This window comes from Pecten maximus, chromosome 5 (assembly GCF_902652985.1).
Source record: "Pecten maximus chromosome 5, xPecMax1.1, whole genome shotgun sequence".
Lineage (NCBI taxonomy): Eukaryota > Metazoa > Mollusca > Bivalvia > Pectinida > Pectinidae > Pecten > Pecten maximus.
The window spans coordinates 16,072,257-16,090,568 of NC_047019.1; the positions used below are offsets into that span (position 1 = coordinate 16,072,257).

The 18,312-nt window shown below is 33.6% G+C and overlaps 1 protein-coding gene across 3 annotated transcripts in view; it reads left to right on the forward strand.

The window, feature by feature from the left end:
- The window catches only part of LOC117327311 (radixin-like), a 34,528-nt gene extending 17,107 nt beyond the window's left edge, over positions 1-17,421 (forward strand). For 2 of the 3 annotated variants that reach the window (XM_033884234.1, XM_033884235.1), the window contains exons 3-15: positions 4,513-4,596; positions 5,064-5,159; positions 5,648-5,752; positions 6,468-6,622; positions 7,209-7,292; positions 7,773-7,919; positions 8,299-8,395; positions 8,876-9,170; positions 9,658-9,818; positions 10,391-10,411; positions 12,749-12,977; positions 13,491-13,582; positions 14,097-17,421. In XM_033884234.1, the coding sequence (XP_033740125.1) occupies positions 4,513-4,596; positions 5,064-5,159; positions 5,648-5,752; positions 6,468-6,622; positions 7,209-7,292; positions 7,773-7,919; positions 8,299-8,395; positions 8,876-9,170; positions 9,658-9,818; positions 10,391-10,411; positions 12,749-12,977; positions 13,491-13,582; positions 14,097-14,261 (1,731 nt within the window). In that variant the 3' untranslated portion in view covers positions 14,262-17,421. The remainder of the gene's footprint in view (positions 1-4,512; positions 4,597-5,063; positions 5,160-5,647; positions 5,753-6,467; positions 6,623-7,208; positions 7,293-7,772; positions 7,920-8,298; positions 8,396-8,875; positions 9,171-9,657; positions 9,819-10,390; positions 10,412-12,748; positions 12,978-13,490; positions 13,583-14,096) is intronic. The other variant, XM_033884236.1, reaches the window with a different exon arrangement.
- The last annotated feature ends 891 nt before the right edge of the window (positions 17,422-18,312 follow it).

Below are 18,312 nucleotides of genomic sequence, written 5' to 3' on the forward strand. Positions count from 1 at the left end.
TACAAAAACTGGCTTGGATTTCCTGTTACTCTGTAATACGTTAAATAGTTGACATTGTGATTGTGGTCGATCATTTCGTTGATGTTGAATTTAAGCCGGAGGGTTGAGATACAGATATCTATAGCTTGATTCATAAGTTGTGGGCAGGGTGTCTCCAGGCCTGTACATGTCTCTGACCTCTGATAAATCCTACCTACTATGGTATTCCAACCCTCACTGATTACTGGTGTGTAGGTGTGGCCTGGGTAAACACTCCTTAGATAGGTAGTCCCACTTCATACATTATAGCAGGTTCTTTATCAGGGAGATTGCACGGTTATTCACATGATATCTGGTGTAGGAGATGTGTGGTAATCTGTGATGAAATTGTGTTTAACTAGCTGTCTATAATATATATGTGCAGCAGGTAATTAAAATTCATGAAGGACGAGGGCTGGAAAGAAGGACACATGAATACAGATACATTATAAGATCTGCTGAAATATTCAGATTTATTTCACTTCAAGTTCGGCGAAACCGGTAGACGTTTCTTAATAAAGAAGAACCAACACATCCTGAGCTTGTAATGACTGACTATATATAAATATATAGCTATATACAGTCACACTTCTTACTTTTTAAAAGTTATTTTTAGCCTTGATTTCATATATCCACCACTAAATTTGGTTCTCCACCATTGAACTTAAGCTGATGTTAACTTAACGTTCAAATCTGCTTGATTTAACATTACAATTATGATACATTTGTTCATGGTTATGATGCAGTTTGATAATTGTAGTAAGGCTGGTATTCGTTGACACATTACCTACATTAATTTGAATTTTACTGGGAGATGAATAAGCCGATAAGAATTTTCCTGTTCTGGCTTGTGTTCTAAATGGTGTTTTGTATAGTGACACTTGTGTTTTCATGTTGATAGATGTCAATGGTGTTCATTACCCATCCTGTCACTTAAAAAAAACTTATTCACTTAGAGGATTGGGGGGTATTACCGGGCAAAAACTGTTGAAAGTATGAGTCATGATCAGGCGGTCCAGCAGTAATTACGATTATTACAAGTAATTTTTTTCCTGACAAAGAGAATAAATTTTCCTGGTACATAAACACATTAATTGTGTTGCTGTGATAGGTCGGTGAATAATTCATGAAAATGTTCTGATGTTTGTGACATGATATAGACTGGTGCTTCTGTCAGAAAGGGAACATCTTTTCAAACACACATCTTTACTATCGGCTAGAGAGACATCTCAAGGGGCAAAAATTGGCCTCGATTGCTGTATGCTTGTAGTACTTAGTTCAATGTTCCTAAACGTTAAAAATTCACATGTCAGAATACTTCCTGTATTGGCTATGTTTAGCTAGTAATGAGCGGCAGGTTTCATATTAGCAAGGCATATATATAGTTGAAACTTAAGTGAAAATATAAGTTTTAAACAGTTTTGTCCTCAATATCTTTATCTAGGATTTCTGTTTCACGACATGATGTTATAGTTGTCTTTATTGTGACATCGCAGTAGGAGTTTAATTTAGATAGTATCTAATACGGTAGTTAATGATTATTTAATTATGAGAATTAGTTGATAATTACTTAATTATGAGATGTGTATAGTTACATTGTGGAAAGTAAGACTTTTTTACAGCGATAAACACATCAACATTTAATTCATTCCTATTATGTTAATAGATTGGGTGATAAGTGTAGCGTAGTTGAAGTGCGATCAACCATGGATATCCGATGATGTATATATGTTTTCTTTGGTGATGTATGATTACGAGGAGTTTAAATTTAGGGTACATAAGTTCTACTATCGAAACTGTATCTTACATGGATACAACCTAATGAATCGTTAGTGTATTACAGGATATTTAGAAAAAGCTTCATAAACTTACACCCACGCGTAGGTGAAAATGACTAGGATGGACTTAGCTGCAAGGGTGCACCCTAGTGTAGACATCGTTATCAGGGGAGACTACTACAAGCTGTATAAATCATACGATATGGATGTTATCAACTGGTGAAATACAAAAAATATATAGCCTGTTACTTATCAACATAGCATGTCACAAGTTCCAGGCTACCAGTGTGCACATTTTTCTTATATAGATATGGAAAGTACCAAAATTTGATACAAAATACTACACTTCTAAGCTATGTTGTGGCATAGAGTACATATTACATGTAAATGACATGGAGTAGTGTGATGGGTGTGGTCAGATGAGGGTATAGGCAGATTGCCAAGGGTAGGGGTTCGGGGTGAGAGGTGGAGGAGGAGTGTACGTGTGCATTTGGTGAGGATGAGTGTGACTGGCAAGGCACATATTTTTTAACCTTCAAGTGTAAAGGGGAAAAAAACTGGGTGATATGGAATATTATGGAAACCATTTTGGATCTGTCAACACTGTTGTGTGACTACCGCTAAATTTATATACACTCTGTCTGATGCTGTAAAATCTGAATATCAATCTGATAATTAACTCCTGCTGCCTGTGGCATTTATGTTTTATACCTGAACATTCTACAACAGCTGACAAATTGTCATAACACATTTAGACAAGTAACACCTGTGACACCAATTAATTCTGTAGCAAAACTGATCTGGACACATATATCGGATACCATGAGTATTTTCTACAAAAGTTAAATAAATCAAGGCTATTATTGTTAACTATGAACTGTAAATGTAAGTCATTTTCCCGAGGTTTCACATTATATACCGCATACATGTTATAGGCTAGGAAACAAATTCTCAATGTACTGGGATTCTTCAAAATATTCATCCTTGTATAAAAAAATAAGATCAACAACTGCTTTCTATTAAAACAAAAGTGTATGAGTTTTATGTTGACTTATAAGCGTATATTAAAGTGAACGCCTTGTGTCAGACTTTGATACAGTGATGTGAATGACCTCTCCACTTTAGTTGAATACTCTAGTAAACACTTCAGGCTTTTAGAATTTGCAATGGGTGTTGGCATGTATCTCAAGATAAGGCTTAGTAATATTGTGCAACGAGAAAAAAGACATGTTTTATATAAAAAGTAAGGTAGTCCCACTTTTATACTTGTATGTCTTTCCTGATTAGTGATTTCCTCTGCTACCATATTTATCCTGCAATAAGCCCAGTGAACATTTTCTAGTAATTTAATGACAAGTGGTTTGTTAGTGGATGAATATTTACTGGTAATAAATTTCTTGAGTTATTTTTGATGAGGAAAATACACAAATTTTAAAAAGAAGAATTGTCGAGTTAGGTAATAATTTCACAATATTATCTCCCCTTAGTTTAAAACTTGCATATCACATATGTTAGGAATCGTACCTATCTTGGAGATCAAGAGATGATAAGGCCAGATTTTCATTATGAGATTTGTGAGAGTCTCTTTACTAGATCATATGTATGTGGGATAAGTACTGAGATAACTACCTGGTACATTGTCTATATTGAAGAACTTAGGTCTGGTTTCCCAATTAGATAAATCAGAGTACAACTGTCTGTGATGATAGCCGGGGGGCTCCTTTTGTCATGCTGTATGTATCTTAGTCAGTTCTACTTAGCATGGTACTTTGTTTCGGTTACCAGGTAAAATAATCAGGAATGTTTGTTAGTTATATTTATATAGCAAGAGTAAACAGTACTCCAGGGTTCACCCTGGATGCAAATATCATTGGCCATTTTGACAAGATTTCAGAAATCGTATTGGCAAAACATAGAAAATGAAAGAAATTTGTGAGTTTTAGTGGGCCGTTTTGGAAAATATGGGGTAATGTTTAAAACAAAAACGTATCTTGTATGTCTAAATATCTGTAGTATGAATTTAATATTGTCAGAATTACAAAAATGAAAATAAAAAATATGAAATGAATTATTCGAAGTGCTCTACTTTTCTAATCATTTGACATTTAAAGCCAAGAAAATAACAAATTTCTTGAAATGAAATGTCAACAGACATGCATGTAATTAAACCTTTTCTCTTGAATGAGTTATTGACATTTTACTGGAATTAATTATCCCGTAAACTGAGGCACAGGTAGAAATCTTTTAAGTCATTGACGGAAGATAAAAAAAAATAAGTGATTGACGGAAGACAAATAAATCGAAAGAAGTCATTGATGGAAAATAAAGGGACAAAAAAGAAAGATTTAATGAATTAAAAAATTTTAAAATTAAGTATTAATATTTAATGAAATATTCATTTCTGTTATGAATTCCATGGAACCGGAGGAAGCAGTTTGTAATTGAAAGTTTAAGATAAATAAGGTTGGACCAAATTTGGAGATTTATTTTTGCCTGAAGAAAGTTTTAAATAGACAGGTGTTTTAGATGTTATATGACCTCAAATCTGTTCATGGAGCATTGAATGGAGATTTCAAACCTGTGATTTCATTGATGTGTGTTGCAACCAGCACATTCTAGCTTCGTGATTTAACTTGGTATTGCCTGAAATGATATTAAGAAAATCACTTGGTATTGCCTGAAATGATATTAAGATTGTCTTTTTGTGTGATTACAGGTTAACGTGCGCGTCACCACCTTGGACGCTGAGTTGGAGTTTGCCATCCAGCAAAGCACCACCGGCAAACAGCTCTTTGATCAGGTAAGTTCATAATCAGGGATATGAAAATGTGGATATTCTTATTGAAAGTATTGGGAGTATTTTGGTCACAGAGGGTTATTAGTTGTAAAGGGTAGGCTACCAAGGTTGGTTAATTTCTCAACACCAGACTTTACCTGTGTCACAATGACCTATTTTTTCACTGACTTAGAAAAATAGCTGTTTCCATCAGAGGGGGTCAGTCTGTTGGATGGGACTAAAGCAGTGTCCTGTGTATCTTGAACTAAAAAGATCTTTTTGCAATTCAGACAACAGAACGGACAGGATAGTGCTTGGCTGGAGGGGGGGGTGGGGGGGGGGGGGGGGGGCTGTAAATGGGGGGATATGTACATGTTTTGCTTGCAATATAAGTACGCTTATTATGTCTGAATTAATTCAATGAAATAGCAAGCATATTAGTGTTCATGATTTATGTGAATAATTCTCTCATTTTACACGTTGTTTTTCAGGTTGTCAAAACTATTGGTCTGCGTGAGATCTGGTTCTTTGGTCTTCAGTACATCGACACCAAAGGGTACACAACCTGGTTGAAACTCAATAAGAGGGTACGGGTACTCCATATTTATCCTTTGCTTGTCTGTACAAAAAAATGTTGAGAACATAGTGCCTATTTCATGGCCGTTATGACGGACAGTTATCTCCTGCTGTAGATTCTTAGACAATAGATGACATGAAATTCAAAGTTCTTTAAAACCAATGAAATGAATATGTTCCATAATGTTTATTTTAAAGAAATAATTCAGAAACTTGAGGAACTATTGAATTTACAGCATTTTGTTACGATTAAGTTTTGAAATGGTAATTGCTTAAGCTAGTGGCTCCGCCCTTTTTTTATTCATTTTTATCTGTGAAATCTTAAAAAAAAAGTTATATGTATGATTTTGATTTAATTGAAGGATAGAATTTATATGAAGGTCCATGTTCTTCAATATGAATATCTGTAACTAGTTTTATTAACTCTGATTAAAATACTGATCCATCTTCCTTGCTGCATTCTAGTATCTGAATTACATACATATACTTCTTATTTTAGGTCTTAAATCAAGATGTCAAAAAAGAAACACCAGTACAATTTAAATTTAGAGCAAAGTTCTTTCCCGAGGATGTATCCGAAGAACTTATCCTGGAAGTCACACAGGTACATTAACACCTTATGTTATGTCTTGGTTATGTAATGGCGGCTGTTTGCCATGTTATATATTGCTATATCATACATGTATATGCTATATATAGCACATGTAAACAGCTGTAGGAGTGTCATGATGACGTCAATACATGATCTCACGTTATTGTCTCGGTAAATTGTGGAAAATATATCCTTCTCAAAATTGTTGTTTTATACAAGAAACATGTAAATACTATTGTAACCATGCTACCTAAGTTAATCATGTAATACTGAATCATAAGTTCAAAATAACATGGAAATCACTGTTAAGATTCTCTATAATGATTTTCTAATAGTGAGATGTTATGGTGCCCATCCTGATTTCTTTATTCCCCTTCATCAGATAATCATTTTGAAGAGAAAACATATATATATATATATATATATATATCGCAAGAAAAAAGTGTATAGGTTGCTGTTTAATGAATGTTAAGTAAGATCTTGGCCAAAATGCAAGTATATGAAGTCACTGTTATTACAGTTGAACTGGTTATGTCATTTAAATAGTTCTGTATAGAATATACTAACTTAAGAATTTAAAGTCAATGCATAGGAATGTCTTATATATACTGATACCTGTTATACTGTTTCTTAATCAGTCAGTATTCCTCCATCAGTAGAAATAAAATCATTTACAGAAAATAGCTATGATAAACAAAAATTAATTTTAAAACAATTTATTTTACAGAGGATGTTTTTCCTGCAAGTTAAGGAAGGTATCCTGAGCGACGAGATATATTGTCCTCCTGAGACGTCTGTCCTGCTGGCCTCTTACGCATGTCAGGTTAAACATCAGGGCAAAGATGGCGTTGACCTCTCTAGCGACACACTTCTTCCTCAGAGGTAACATGCAAGACAGATGAAATTCATACAAATGTTAAATCATAAAGTTAATATAAGCTCAAATGTCAATTCAAATCATAGGGTTTAAATAAGGTCAATGAAAACAGGATAAATCAAATATTTGGATATCTCTTTAGCGAATCAGTTATACTCCAAAATTAAATGAAGTGGGTGATGTTTATTACAGATGTTTTGGAAAGGCCAAGTGTACTTTTATAGAAATTGTTAATGTTAACTTATTCTTGTCTTTAACCAAAGGACATCCTGTACATTCTATAGCAATTTATATATCTTAATAATTAAAAAGGCATTTAATAATAATGTATTAATTATTTCACAAAATATCACAAGATATTCAAGTGCGATTTATTGAAAAATAAATTAATATTTGTGTTGGTTTAATGTAAATAATCAATCTAAACTAACAGGTTTTTGTTTCGCTGTCTAACTGAATGCTGTAAAAACAAACAAAATCTGCTAACATAAAATGTCAGGCTTAGAACTTGATGTTGAAGTATACGTATGACACGCCACGAAATAAGCCTGTTAACAGTTCAAAATTAAATTTTATCTTTGTGTATTTCAGAGTAATTGATCAACATAACCTCACCAAAGAACAGTGGTATGAGCGTATTGCTAACTGGTATGGGGAACACAAAGGAATGCTTGTGTAAGTATAGTTTTCGATAAAAATACCCCAGACAGGCAAACTGGCATGTTTTCAACTTCCTACACAATTCACAGTAGACAGTATAGTTCTTGATAAAATTCTCCAGGCACGCAAACCAGCATGTTTTCAACATCAGACAATCATAAATTAAGATTTTAATATCAAAACATAAAAAGTTTAATGCAGAATTCCTAGTTTAGAGAAGTTATTACGGATACCATATTATGTTATTGGGATAGGTAGGATTGCAAGGAATATTCTTACTAGTTAACAGAGATAATTTGATGGCCACAACCCATCTTGGTCACTCTGGTTTGATACTTTGTAGCATGGCTACATTATTCAAAGGAGTGGCACAGCCACATACGACTCTTCATGGTTGGAGTTTTTAACTGTAAATACATATTGTTTACATATTAATGCAAGGGACATAACTCAGGATTTTTTCAATAAAGTGAGCCTGGTGACTTACTTTTGCAGATGTGATGCCATGTTGGAGTATCTTAAAATAGCACAAGATTTGGAAATGTATGGTGTGAACTACTTTAAGATCAAGAACAAGAAGGCTACAGTGTTGTTACTAGGTGTGGATGCCCTCGGCCTCAATGTGTATGAAGAAAATGATAAGTAAGTAGTTAATTATATAGATAAAACATAATCATAACAAGTTTAAATGGTAAAAGTGGCATTGAAAGATATTTGTTCTAATTTTAAATTCTTGATTGTCAAATTCATTAAGTGAAGTTTATAATACTATTTTCTGATTAAGGCACTGAGAAATTGGGTTCAAGGTGATATTTGATTGTATATTGATAACAAAATGGATATGACAACAGCTTTTGTTCTCATGGTATTGTCTGGAAGCGTAGAATAAGTAGTTGCTCATATTTTTAAGACATCATTTGATTCAAATGAAGTGTAATAAAATGAATTGATCAATTTTTATTTCTTGAATCAAAATCCATTAGTTTCAAAATTTACTGTCATGGATCTTTCTTTTTTTCAGATTGACACCAAAAATAGGATTCCCATGGAGTGAAATCAGCAATATCTCTTTTAATGACAAGAAATTTATCATCAAACCAATTGACAAGAAAGCACCTGCAAGTATCTTATGATATATTAATATGTTCTCTTCAAATGTCATTGATACAAAATCTATTTGAAGACCTCAAAAAGGCCAGCTGGAAAATGTTCCAACATTATTAGATTCATTTTCAGTCACTTGACAAATTTCTAGATTTCACCAAATATAAGTGCTCTTAAATTTATATAATTAAGTAAGGATATGTTTGATATTTTATCTGAAGTATAGATATAGAAGGGTTCTCTGTCTGCATCCATCTTTTTCTCTCTTAAATATATGAATTGTAATTTAGGGTAAATTCTTGGTTGTGTTCTTTGGTATCCATGAAGAACTGATCCCTTGAGGAGGCTTGGTGTAAATGTAAAATAATGCTTTAAGATTATTTGCAAAAACTTTTTTTTTTTATCAAATTACAAGGGTTGCATTAACAGTTCAATGTCTTTGTAATTTTGGAGTAATTGATGTAAATATGACATTTCTTTCTTATTTTTTACAGGACTTTGTATTCTATGTAGAGCGTCTTAGAATAAACAAACGAATCCTTGCACTTTGTATGGGAAATCATGAACTTTACATGCGCCGTCGCAAACCTGACACTATTGAAGTGCAACAAATGAAGGCACAAGCAAAGGAAGAGAAAATGGCAAAGGAGCTTGACGCTCTTCGTCTAAGAGAGGCAGAGGAGGCACAGCGACAAGCCGAGGAGCAGCGCCGCCTAGTGGAAGAAAAACTAATAATGAGGGAGGAACAATTAAGAAAGAGAGAGGAGGAACTCAAACTACAGCAGGATGGTTAGTGAGAATGAAATATGGTCACAATTGTAATTAGAAATCTGTAGTGTTCCCGCTCAGATTCAGGGAACCTCAGTCTCAGTTTAATTGCATAACATTATATATACATCTCTAGTTGCAGCATCTTTTGTCAAACTCGTGACAGCTCCTTCATTCATAGACTGTTCTCATATGGAAAATTTAAGAAAAAATATGTGTAAACAAATATTTGATTCATTATAATTTTGAGATGCTACTCCATTTTCTTGCATAACTTTCATTTTTTGTGTCAAAAAGTTTGTAGAAATGCATTTTGATGCTGATGACGATACAGGGAAGTATTAAGAGGATAAGATGGCAATCTTGATGCTTCCTCAGTTTAACATTTTGTTAAGAGGCAAAAATCAGACCCTGTTTTCACAAAACCTTTGTTGTTGCAATAATGTTAAAAAACCTAACTGGTAGATGATGAGACAAGGGAGGTAACTTGTTTCTATGTTTATAACAGAGCGTATGGAGATTGAGAGAAAGCTCAGCGAGATGGCCTTGCTGTCATCAGCGGTAGAAGATAAACAATCTCAGCTGGATGCAACGACCAACCGCATGAACGAACTAGAGTCACGACTTGAGAGTATGAAGGAAATGAGTGAAGCAGAAAAACAGAAACTGGTACGTCTCATTTCAGATAAATCAACTGGCCTTCTTAAAAACATGATTTTTCAGATTCGTCATTGGTCGTTTTAGAAACATTTCTGTTTCCGAGACCAAATCATGAAATATTTGTCTAGGTTTAGCCAGGTGTGTGCTGTTTTAAATGGTTTCAGCATGGTTAAGGTTGTTCCTATTGATTTGCTACTGTGTACAACTGCAGTCTTTTCTGAAACAGGCTATACTTGCTAATATCATGTATTATAATTTTACTGGGGTAATGGCAAAGTATATATGGCTAACTAATGCTGACCAAACCTAAATGCTGGCCTTGTTAATGGTTTGCATCGTGTATTGTTTGCATTTACCTAAAATTAAGTAAAATTAATGTTCATTGGCAAGCTACTATACTAAGCACTGTTCAAAACCCCTCTGGACTTCCCGTCAAAAGATGGGTTACTTTAGAGCAAATTTGTAAGACAATATTTATGTCTTCTGGGAAATCGGAGATATTGCTGGTGGTGGAGTTGTGTGATGTTTGATTGGTGATGTTGATTAGCGACAGTAGATTGCAGATATTTATATTTTGCTAGGCATCAACACAAATAGATGTGGTATGTATTGTCACACATGGAGAACTTAATAAATTGTGCATTTTTCAATTAGGGTACATTTGGATAATAATGGTGTTTTGAAAAATTAAAAAAGATACTTCATTAATTGATAGAATTCCTCCTCTTTGAAATTGATAATTTTAAACATGTTAATTTCGTTAAATTATGTAGTTTTCTGAGATCATCATATTTCTTAAGTCAAAAAGATATTGCTATTGTGAAATTTACACATTTTCTCGGGTTCACTGTTAGTGGAGGGTACACTGCACTAGATGCACAATTTTTTGTCAAACATTGTGATAGAGCAAAGCAAGAATTTAAAGTAAAGATGTTTAAAATTACATTGTATAAACACTTAGTAAAAATTTTTTTATTTAAAACACACATTATTCTGTGTTATTACCAAATTCATCTATAAAATTCTTGCCCTGCTCTGTCAGATTCATGAGTGACTTTTCCAATATGTGTACAAATTCAATACTTATGATTATTTGTTGAAACTAAACATGAGGGATACCAGGTACTGGGTTCAATTATTTCCCCCTGGTTAAGTATATTTACACCCAAATCTATAATTAACACTTGCGTATCATATATAATCATTATATCCAAAAATAACCCCATATTGATTTAGAAATGTTGATATATATATGTTATATGTCTATAATGCACATTCCCATGGTATGTACACAGTATGGCTTTGAGGGTAGAATCATGGAACTGCTTTGATACTTATATGCAGTACATGTATATATACTATTTGGTGAATATTCAGGGGACAGAAAGCTCAAGTGTATTGCTTTGTTTACCCATGTGTTACATATCGGGGCTGTAACTATTGATATAAAATGTCTACCCAATGATCCTGAGGAGAGTACAAGAAGGATTTAATCCAAACAATACAATTTGATTTGACATTTTTTGTCCCATTCCTACAAACATATGTTTAAAAATGCCCCGCCATGAAATAGGTGCTTAAAAATGCCCCGCCATGAAATGGGTGGGTGGGTGGGTTATAGTGTTACCCATGTCCATCCCGTCCTGTCCCGTCCCGATGCAATGTATCTAGATAATCTCAGGAACTGCTGAGATGCAATCCTCACCAAACTTTTTTTAGGGGTTTCAAGTGGCAGCGTGGGCATTTGTATTTTCTTATTTTATTTCTAGAGTTCTCCTTTTGTATATTTGACTGGAATAGCCCTTCGATAATTTCCGACATAAAACAACCATTTTTTTATGGTACCATATAGTTGTAATTTTGTGTTTTTGGATCTGCACATCAATAGCTTATTTAAGCTTTGTGCATTTTGTTATTATTCCAATCAGATTGAAAATATAGACATATCTGATTAAAGATGGAATGTTTAAAATAAGATTAGCTGTTTCGTTCCTTTGTTATAATAACTTTTGCATGCAAATATTTACAAATGTTTATATATGCACATTTAAGGAACTAACATATCTTATCCTGACCCATATAAAGACCTATATATAGCTGCAACTACAAAAAAAAAAAACTTTTGTCAGGGGAAGTCAACAATGTAAATCGTCTGTTTTAATGTGGACTACCAAGTGATAAAAATGGATTCCCATTGGTTTTCCACAATACCACTTCTTAAAAGATTTAAAGATTATTTTCAATCATGTTTAAATGAATACAAACATAATATTTAAAAGTATGGTTAGTTTGTGTCCTACGTATGTAGATATTCACCTTTAACACAGTTTATGGGATTATTTAAGGAATGGAAATTGTAATGATTAAGGTTGTAGATTATGTTTACATTGAAAAGACAAGGTAAACCTGTGAACTCTTGGATTTTGGAGTAGTCCTTTACTGCACAAATTTATAGCAGGTTGGATTACTTTGTTATTGTGATTTAATGCTTTTAAACAAAAATGCTTAATTTAAAAAAACTAAACTAACAGGAAACCAGTGGGAAGCCATCATCAAACAGGTTATAACAGAATTTTTTTCTGGAAAATCCATTAAATCTTCATTCTAGAGGAATGGGACAATTCAGGAATCGGTCATTCCAAATACACATGATTATAGAAAATATAAGGATGGAAGAATTTTATCATAAAGGTTATAAAAATAGCTGATGTATTAATGATTAATTAAGTAATGTGGTATTTAGAACTGTACAATTATGTCTTATGTGATGTTTAATGAAATAGTAGTGTGGAAAAATCCTAAATCATTGACTATTTTCTCCATATCCTATGAGGGAAGGTTTGATTTAAATTCAAGAAATAAAGAGTTCTTATTGCATTTTCAAATTTTAAATGTTGTAAGATTTAAAATTCATTACGTGTATGATTATTCTTGTTTAGGAGGAAGAATTGAGGGAGAAAATGATGGAACTGAGGGAACAGAACGATGCCTATCAGTCTCAGCTAGAACAGCAGGAGAATCTTCAGGCTGAGATTGAGGCTGCTCGTGTCCAGGCCGAGGAGGAACGTTTGATGCGTGAGGAAAAGGAACGTGAATGGAGGGAGTCTGAACAGGCACGCCTCGACATGGAAGAAAAACTCATGCAGATTAAAGAGTCTGAAGTAGAATGTGAGTTCCATAGTATATATGTTCTTCTTTCTGTTCAAATAGGTTATCAACACCTGCTGTGCATGTAATTCATTGCCTAAAGGCCATGTAGATTTCAAAATATTGTTCTTAATGTGTAATTAATGCTTCAAAACTTGTGAAAAGAGGTCAACTGGAAGAGAAGACATGAAAAACTTGTTGGATTTAGAGAGTACCCTTGTGTTGCAATTTGGAGAATCTAGAGAAGTGCTTGGTTTGCCTCTTTGGTGTCAGATGAGCATGAATTGAACCGGCCTTTCATTGCCTCTTGTATGTCACTTTCCCTAGAACTGTTGTCGTGAATTGTAGTATTTCATTCGTGTCTGTATTGCCATAAACAAGTTTGATTTCAATTTAATCTGGCTAGGAATTTCCCATGCAATTCATTTACAACACATCATACATTGACATGGATTGACATGGTTAACTAACTGTCGTGCAGGTTACATTGCAGATAGGTAATGTTTCTAATTCATATCGTGATTTGTGTTGTAGCGGCTGATCTTGGTGGTGATATTAATGCTCCACGCCCAGAGGAAGACCGTGATGCGTACCAAAAATCTGAAAGTAATAAGGAAAGACTGGAGGTAAGTCTATCATTATAGCCAATTGTGTGTAAATTTTAAAGGTGACTGGCAAATACAGCTCGAAATATAGACAAAGGGAGATAATCAAACTATTTATTCAGGGGTTTGAAAATTATAAATTTCTTTAGATAGAGTATAATGTCTTAATTTTGTTCCAATTTTGCTTTCTTCAATCCTTTTCTTTTTTTAGCTTAACACACAATGCTACTGTTGTTTGTGTTAAATGTCAACTCCAACAAGTTGTGAAATCCAACCTTATATCTTAAATTCCATCCTAGCAGGCATTCTTAATTTGTCAAATATGTTGGTCAAAGCATAGGACTTTCTCTATTGGTATTTTTGTTATCCCAAAGATAGTTCAGCAAAAACTTCCTTTAGAAGTAAGATAATAATGTAAAAAATATACAGAATGCTTCTTTTTTTTTTGTATCATTGGGACTGGAAATCTTGTCGATTCTTTTCGATAAATTTATGTATTTGCTTTGCGGCAATCATTGACTAATGACTATTTCAGTCCCTGAGTGCAGAACTTTTGGAGGCCAAGATTGGGGGAAAAGAAACACAAAATGACATCCTACATACAGAGAATGTCAAACAAGGTCGCGACAAGTACAAGACACTAAAACAGATCCGACAAGGCAACACCAAGAAACGAATTGATGAGTTTGAAAGTCTCTAAGACACATGCTACCAGCTTGTTTGTGATTGAGCCTGGGTGTAGTGACACACTGTTGTTCAGATGGCCTCGTCCAGATACAGTATGTGTCCGTTATATGTAGACTTATGGGACAGTAAGGAAACGGCACACATCACCAGAACAAATGTCTATTTTTTACTTGAGAATGTATAGGATTCATATCAGTTTGTTGCAAGTATATATATGACACATATATATATATATATATAATCTGTATGACATTTTATATGTACGTATCAAGGGATGTGTTGAAAGTTAAAACAAAAAATTGTGGAGATAAGTTTAACAAAAAGTACTATTGACATTTGAGAGTTTCCTCTTGTGTAAATATTGAAGTATATAAAAGATATATAGAAGATTTCCAGTCCGCTGGTTCACAGAATGGTGCACTATGGGTGTGGTCCAGGTACTCTGTCTCTCACTCCCCCTGATTCCTTCTTTCTTGCTTTCACTTCCTACTACAAAACTAAATAGATTTCAAAAACCTAACCTATACGTAATGAATGTATTTGTATAAATAATCATACGCTGCTATTCAGGCTCGAGCTTTCAAATGTCTTGTCCTTTTGTAATTTTATCAAGGCAATTGATGAATTTGAAGCCGCTTGATCAACAACTGGGCACTTGTGTCCGGTTACTATGGTTACATATATAACAATGTTGGTATACATCATTTTCACTTGACCCCGTTTACTCATTGAAGTCGGAGGTAGTGTTGATGAAGTACACTGATTATATAGTTGTAGTTTGTATCGTAAGCTTTACTGAAACAATAAATCAATCGTAATGATTATCAAATTATCTAAACCGCAAGTTTTATATACATTTTTTTTCTGCGAATCCCCACATTTAAACTCAGAATGTGGGTTCTGTTTCTGAGTGGAAGAGAAAACAAATATTTCATGAATATCACAATGTAAACTTTGCTGTACTAATTGTCCTATGCATATTAGAGAGATTTTTGTCCATACCTAACCGTTATATTTCATTAGATGTTATCGGGACACATGTATGTTTTTAGAGGTGGGGCATTTTCTGTAACATGCCACATTGTCCATTCCAGTAGTTTCGGGTTGATAACTAATTACAGAAAATAGATTAAGGAATTTATTATACCCTTATCCTGCTGAAACCAAACTATAACGACAACTTTCAAGCATGATGAAGAAAGTGAATACCTACCCTAAATATCATTTTCATTATTTAGTTAAAATTATACACAGAAAATGTATTCAATTCACTATATTTCTACTGTATTAATATGACTTTTTTTGTTAATTTTTTATGTGATTAGAAATTGATTTTGTCATGTATTTACATGTGTATTTCATTTTCATGTTTTGGATGGTATCTTTGTCATAGCTGAAGCGCTGTCATATATATATATCTAATTTGTAGCTTCTCTGATCTATAAAGAACAAAACATTTATCACCAGTCTTTGTTCATTGTTCTCATTGTTATCTAGTATTCTTTTATGGATATGTCTTTGTTTAGCTTTCATATATATGTTAATTTACTCAAAAGAGTTGCAAGTTTAAGCAGAGTGTGTCATGTTGACTCTAGGGGGATAAACCATGTTATTAATTGTATTCAGCTGTAAGTTAGAAGATTTTCTAGTGCTTAATCCATATAAAGAACCCTACAGCCATGAAATGGAACAAGAATTATTCATTCCAAAAACAAAATGTACATATGGAAGTTTAAAAGTATATCTAACAAAAAACATATATTTTCTCAGTTATATTCTTTAAATTATAGCATTAAAGGTTGAAAAGTCTGTAACAGATATATATAATATTAATTTCTGAATTTTTGTTAACATATTTTATTCCAAAAGGAAAATTGATATTTTTGTTGAAGGAATTGTGATAAGGTGTGTCTGTGACAGGTAAGTTGTAATCGGTGGTTGATCAGATGAAATCTGCAGTAAGTTGGATTATTATATATATTAATATCACTATGTAGTAGATAGATAGTACTTACCATGATATGAAAACGTTCTCAAATATTCGGCATATGTACTAAACACATTCAGGTTCCAGTGGTAAAAATTTGGAAGTTAAGAGTAAGGGATGAAAATAAGTGCTTTATCTGTGCAGTCACAGACAGTTTATCATTTTCATTACAATGTCGGTGACATCATGTTCAGTTATTATTTGTAATGATGTACTCATGTGTTCATGACATACATGAAACCCTTTATAAGTTTATATTGGTAATATCCCCCACAAACTACACCTAATTCGATATTGGGTGTAGTTTGTGGGTGAAGCCTATGGTTGTTTGCTGGTCACGGTCCAAACGGTTGGACCAGAGTTCATAAAATAGGGACAGACCCAATGATTTAATGTTGTGTCCGACAAGCCTTGACAATGATTACCAAGGCCTGTATTAACATCTGCAGAACCATCAAGATATATGCCTGGAATATTACATATAAAATCATGATGAACCAGTTTGACCTCATAAACGAACAGGCCCTAGGAATTAGCATTGTCCATCCAGTCATTGTGACAATAGCTGCTAGCTAGAGATCAAGTTTCCTTGTAAATTCTTTTGTATTGTAATATTACTTATTGTCTTGGGTTGTGTAAGTCCACAACATAATTGCCTGATATTATCACGCCAATTTACTGAAGCTATGCAGTATCGCTGGTTGTACAAAGCTTGTAAAAGTTTAACATCCTTTCATAAAATCAAATCAGATAGCAGGGATTGATCTATAATTATGTTTACTATAGTTAATTTTCTTTTGTTTATAATAAATAAAGGGTAGTAAATTGTTGTAATGACCGAAGTAAAGGCTATACGATGTACCAAATTATCTTGCCTGAATTTTTATCTATACTCATCTTAAGCAAGAAATGACAAGGGCTTGAAACTACAATGATGAAACATTTTGTGTCGGCTATTTATAAGTATCACGAAGGTGGATTTTGCAATGTTTTCTGTACTTAAATCTTCTATTGAAGTAACACAAGATCAGCTAAATCATGGCTCGTCCATAGATGTGGAAATATTTGCTCCAAATAGTATTGTAGATTATATTATTAATCCAAGATGTCTCATGGAACACGTATACCATCTATAAAATGAATAATGATATGTAATTGTCAAAATAAAATCATTGGAGTAATGGTAGTATGGAGTTCCTTGTTTATTGTTTAAATGTAAACTTTAATTAACAATTGTCAAACAAGTTGTATCAACTTAATCACACATGTTGGCTGGGATGGAATCACCCAGGAGGGGTCCTGCTGTAGGAGGAATAGCCAGAGAAAACCCAGTCGGATTGGCGGGTGACCCTGTACCTTTTTACACCTGATCCGGAATCAAACCCTGGCTGCCAAGGTGAAAGGCAGATGATTTACCAATGACCACTACGGTATTTGTGACACAGTAGCTGTCAAATCTGGATTGAAATCAAAGTACTGGAGTACTGAGGACACAGAGTTAGTAGAGATTAGTGAAAAAGAAATGACACGAGTTTCAATTGCATTTGATGAAATCTTTTTATTTTAAAATTTCAAATAAACACAAAAAAAATCTTGAAAGTGGGGGAAATCATGGATTTAGAATAATGATTAATGTTGCTGTTTAAGTGAAAAAACAAATTAGAAAACATTGAAGATTAATTTATGATTGAACTAAGGGTGGATCACAGAGGGATCTTGGTGCACCATCGCATGTTTATTGATTCTGTAAAAACTAAGGATGGATCACAGAGGGATCTTGGTGTACCATTGCATGTTTATTGATTCTGTAAAAACTAACTCTTTCCTCGGATCACAGAGGGATCTTGGTCCACCATTGCATGTTTATTGATTCTGTAAAAACTAACTCTTTCCTCGGATCACAGAGGGATCTTGGTGCACCATTGCATGTTTATTGATTCTGTAAAAACTAACTCTTTCCTCGGATCACAGAGGGATCTTGGTGTACCATTGCATGTTTATTGATTCTGTAAAAACTAAGGATGGATCACAGAGGGATCTTGGTGCACCATTGCATGTTTATTGATTCTGTAAAAAC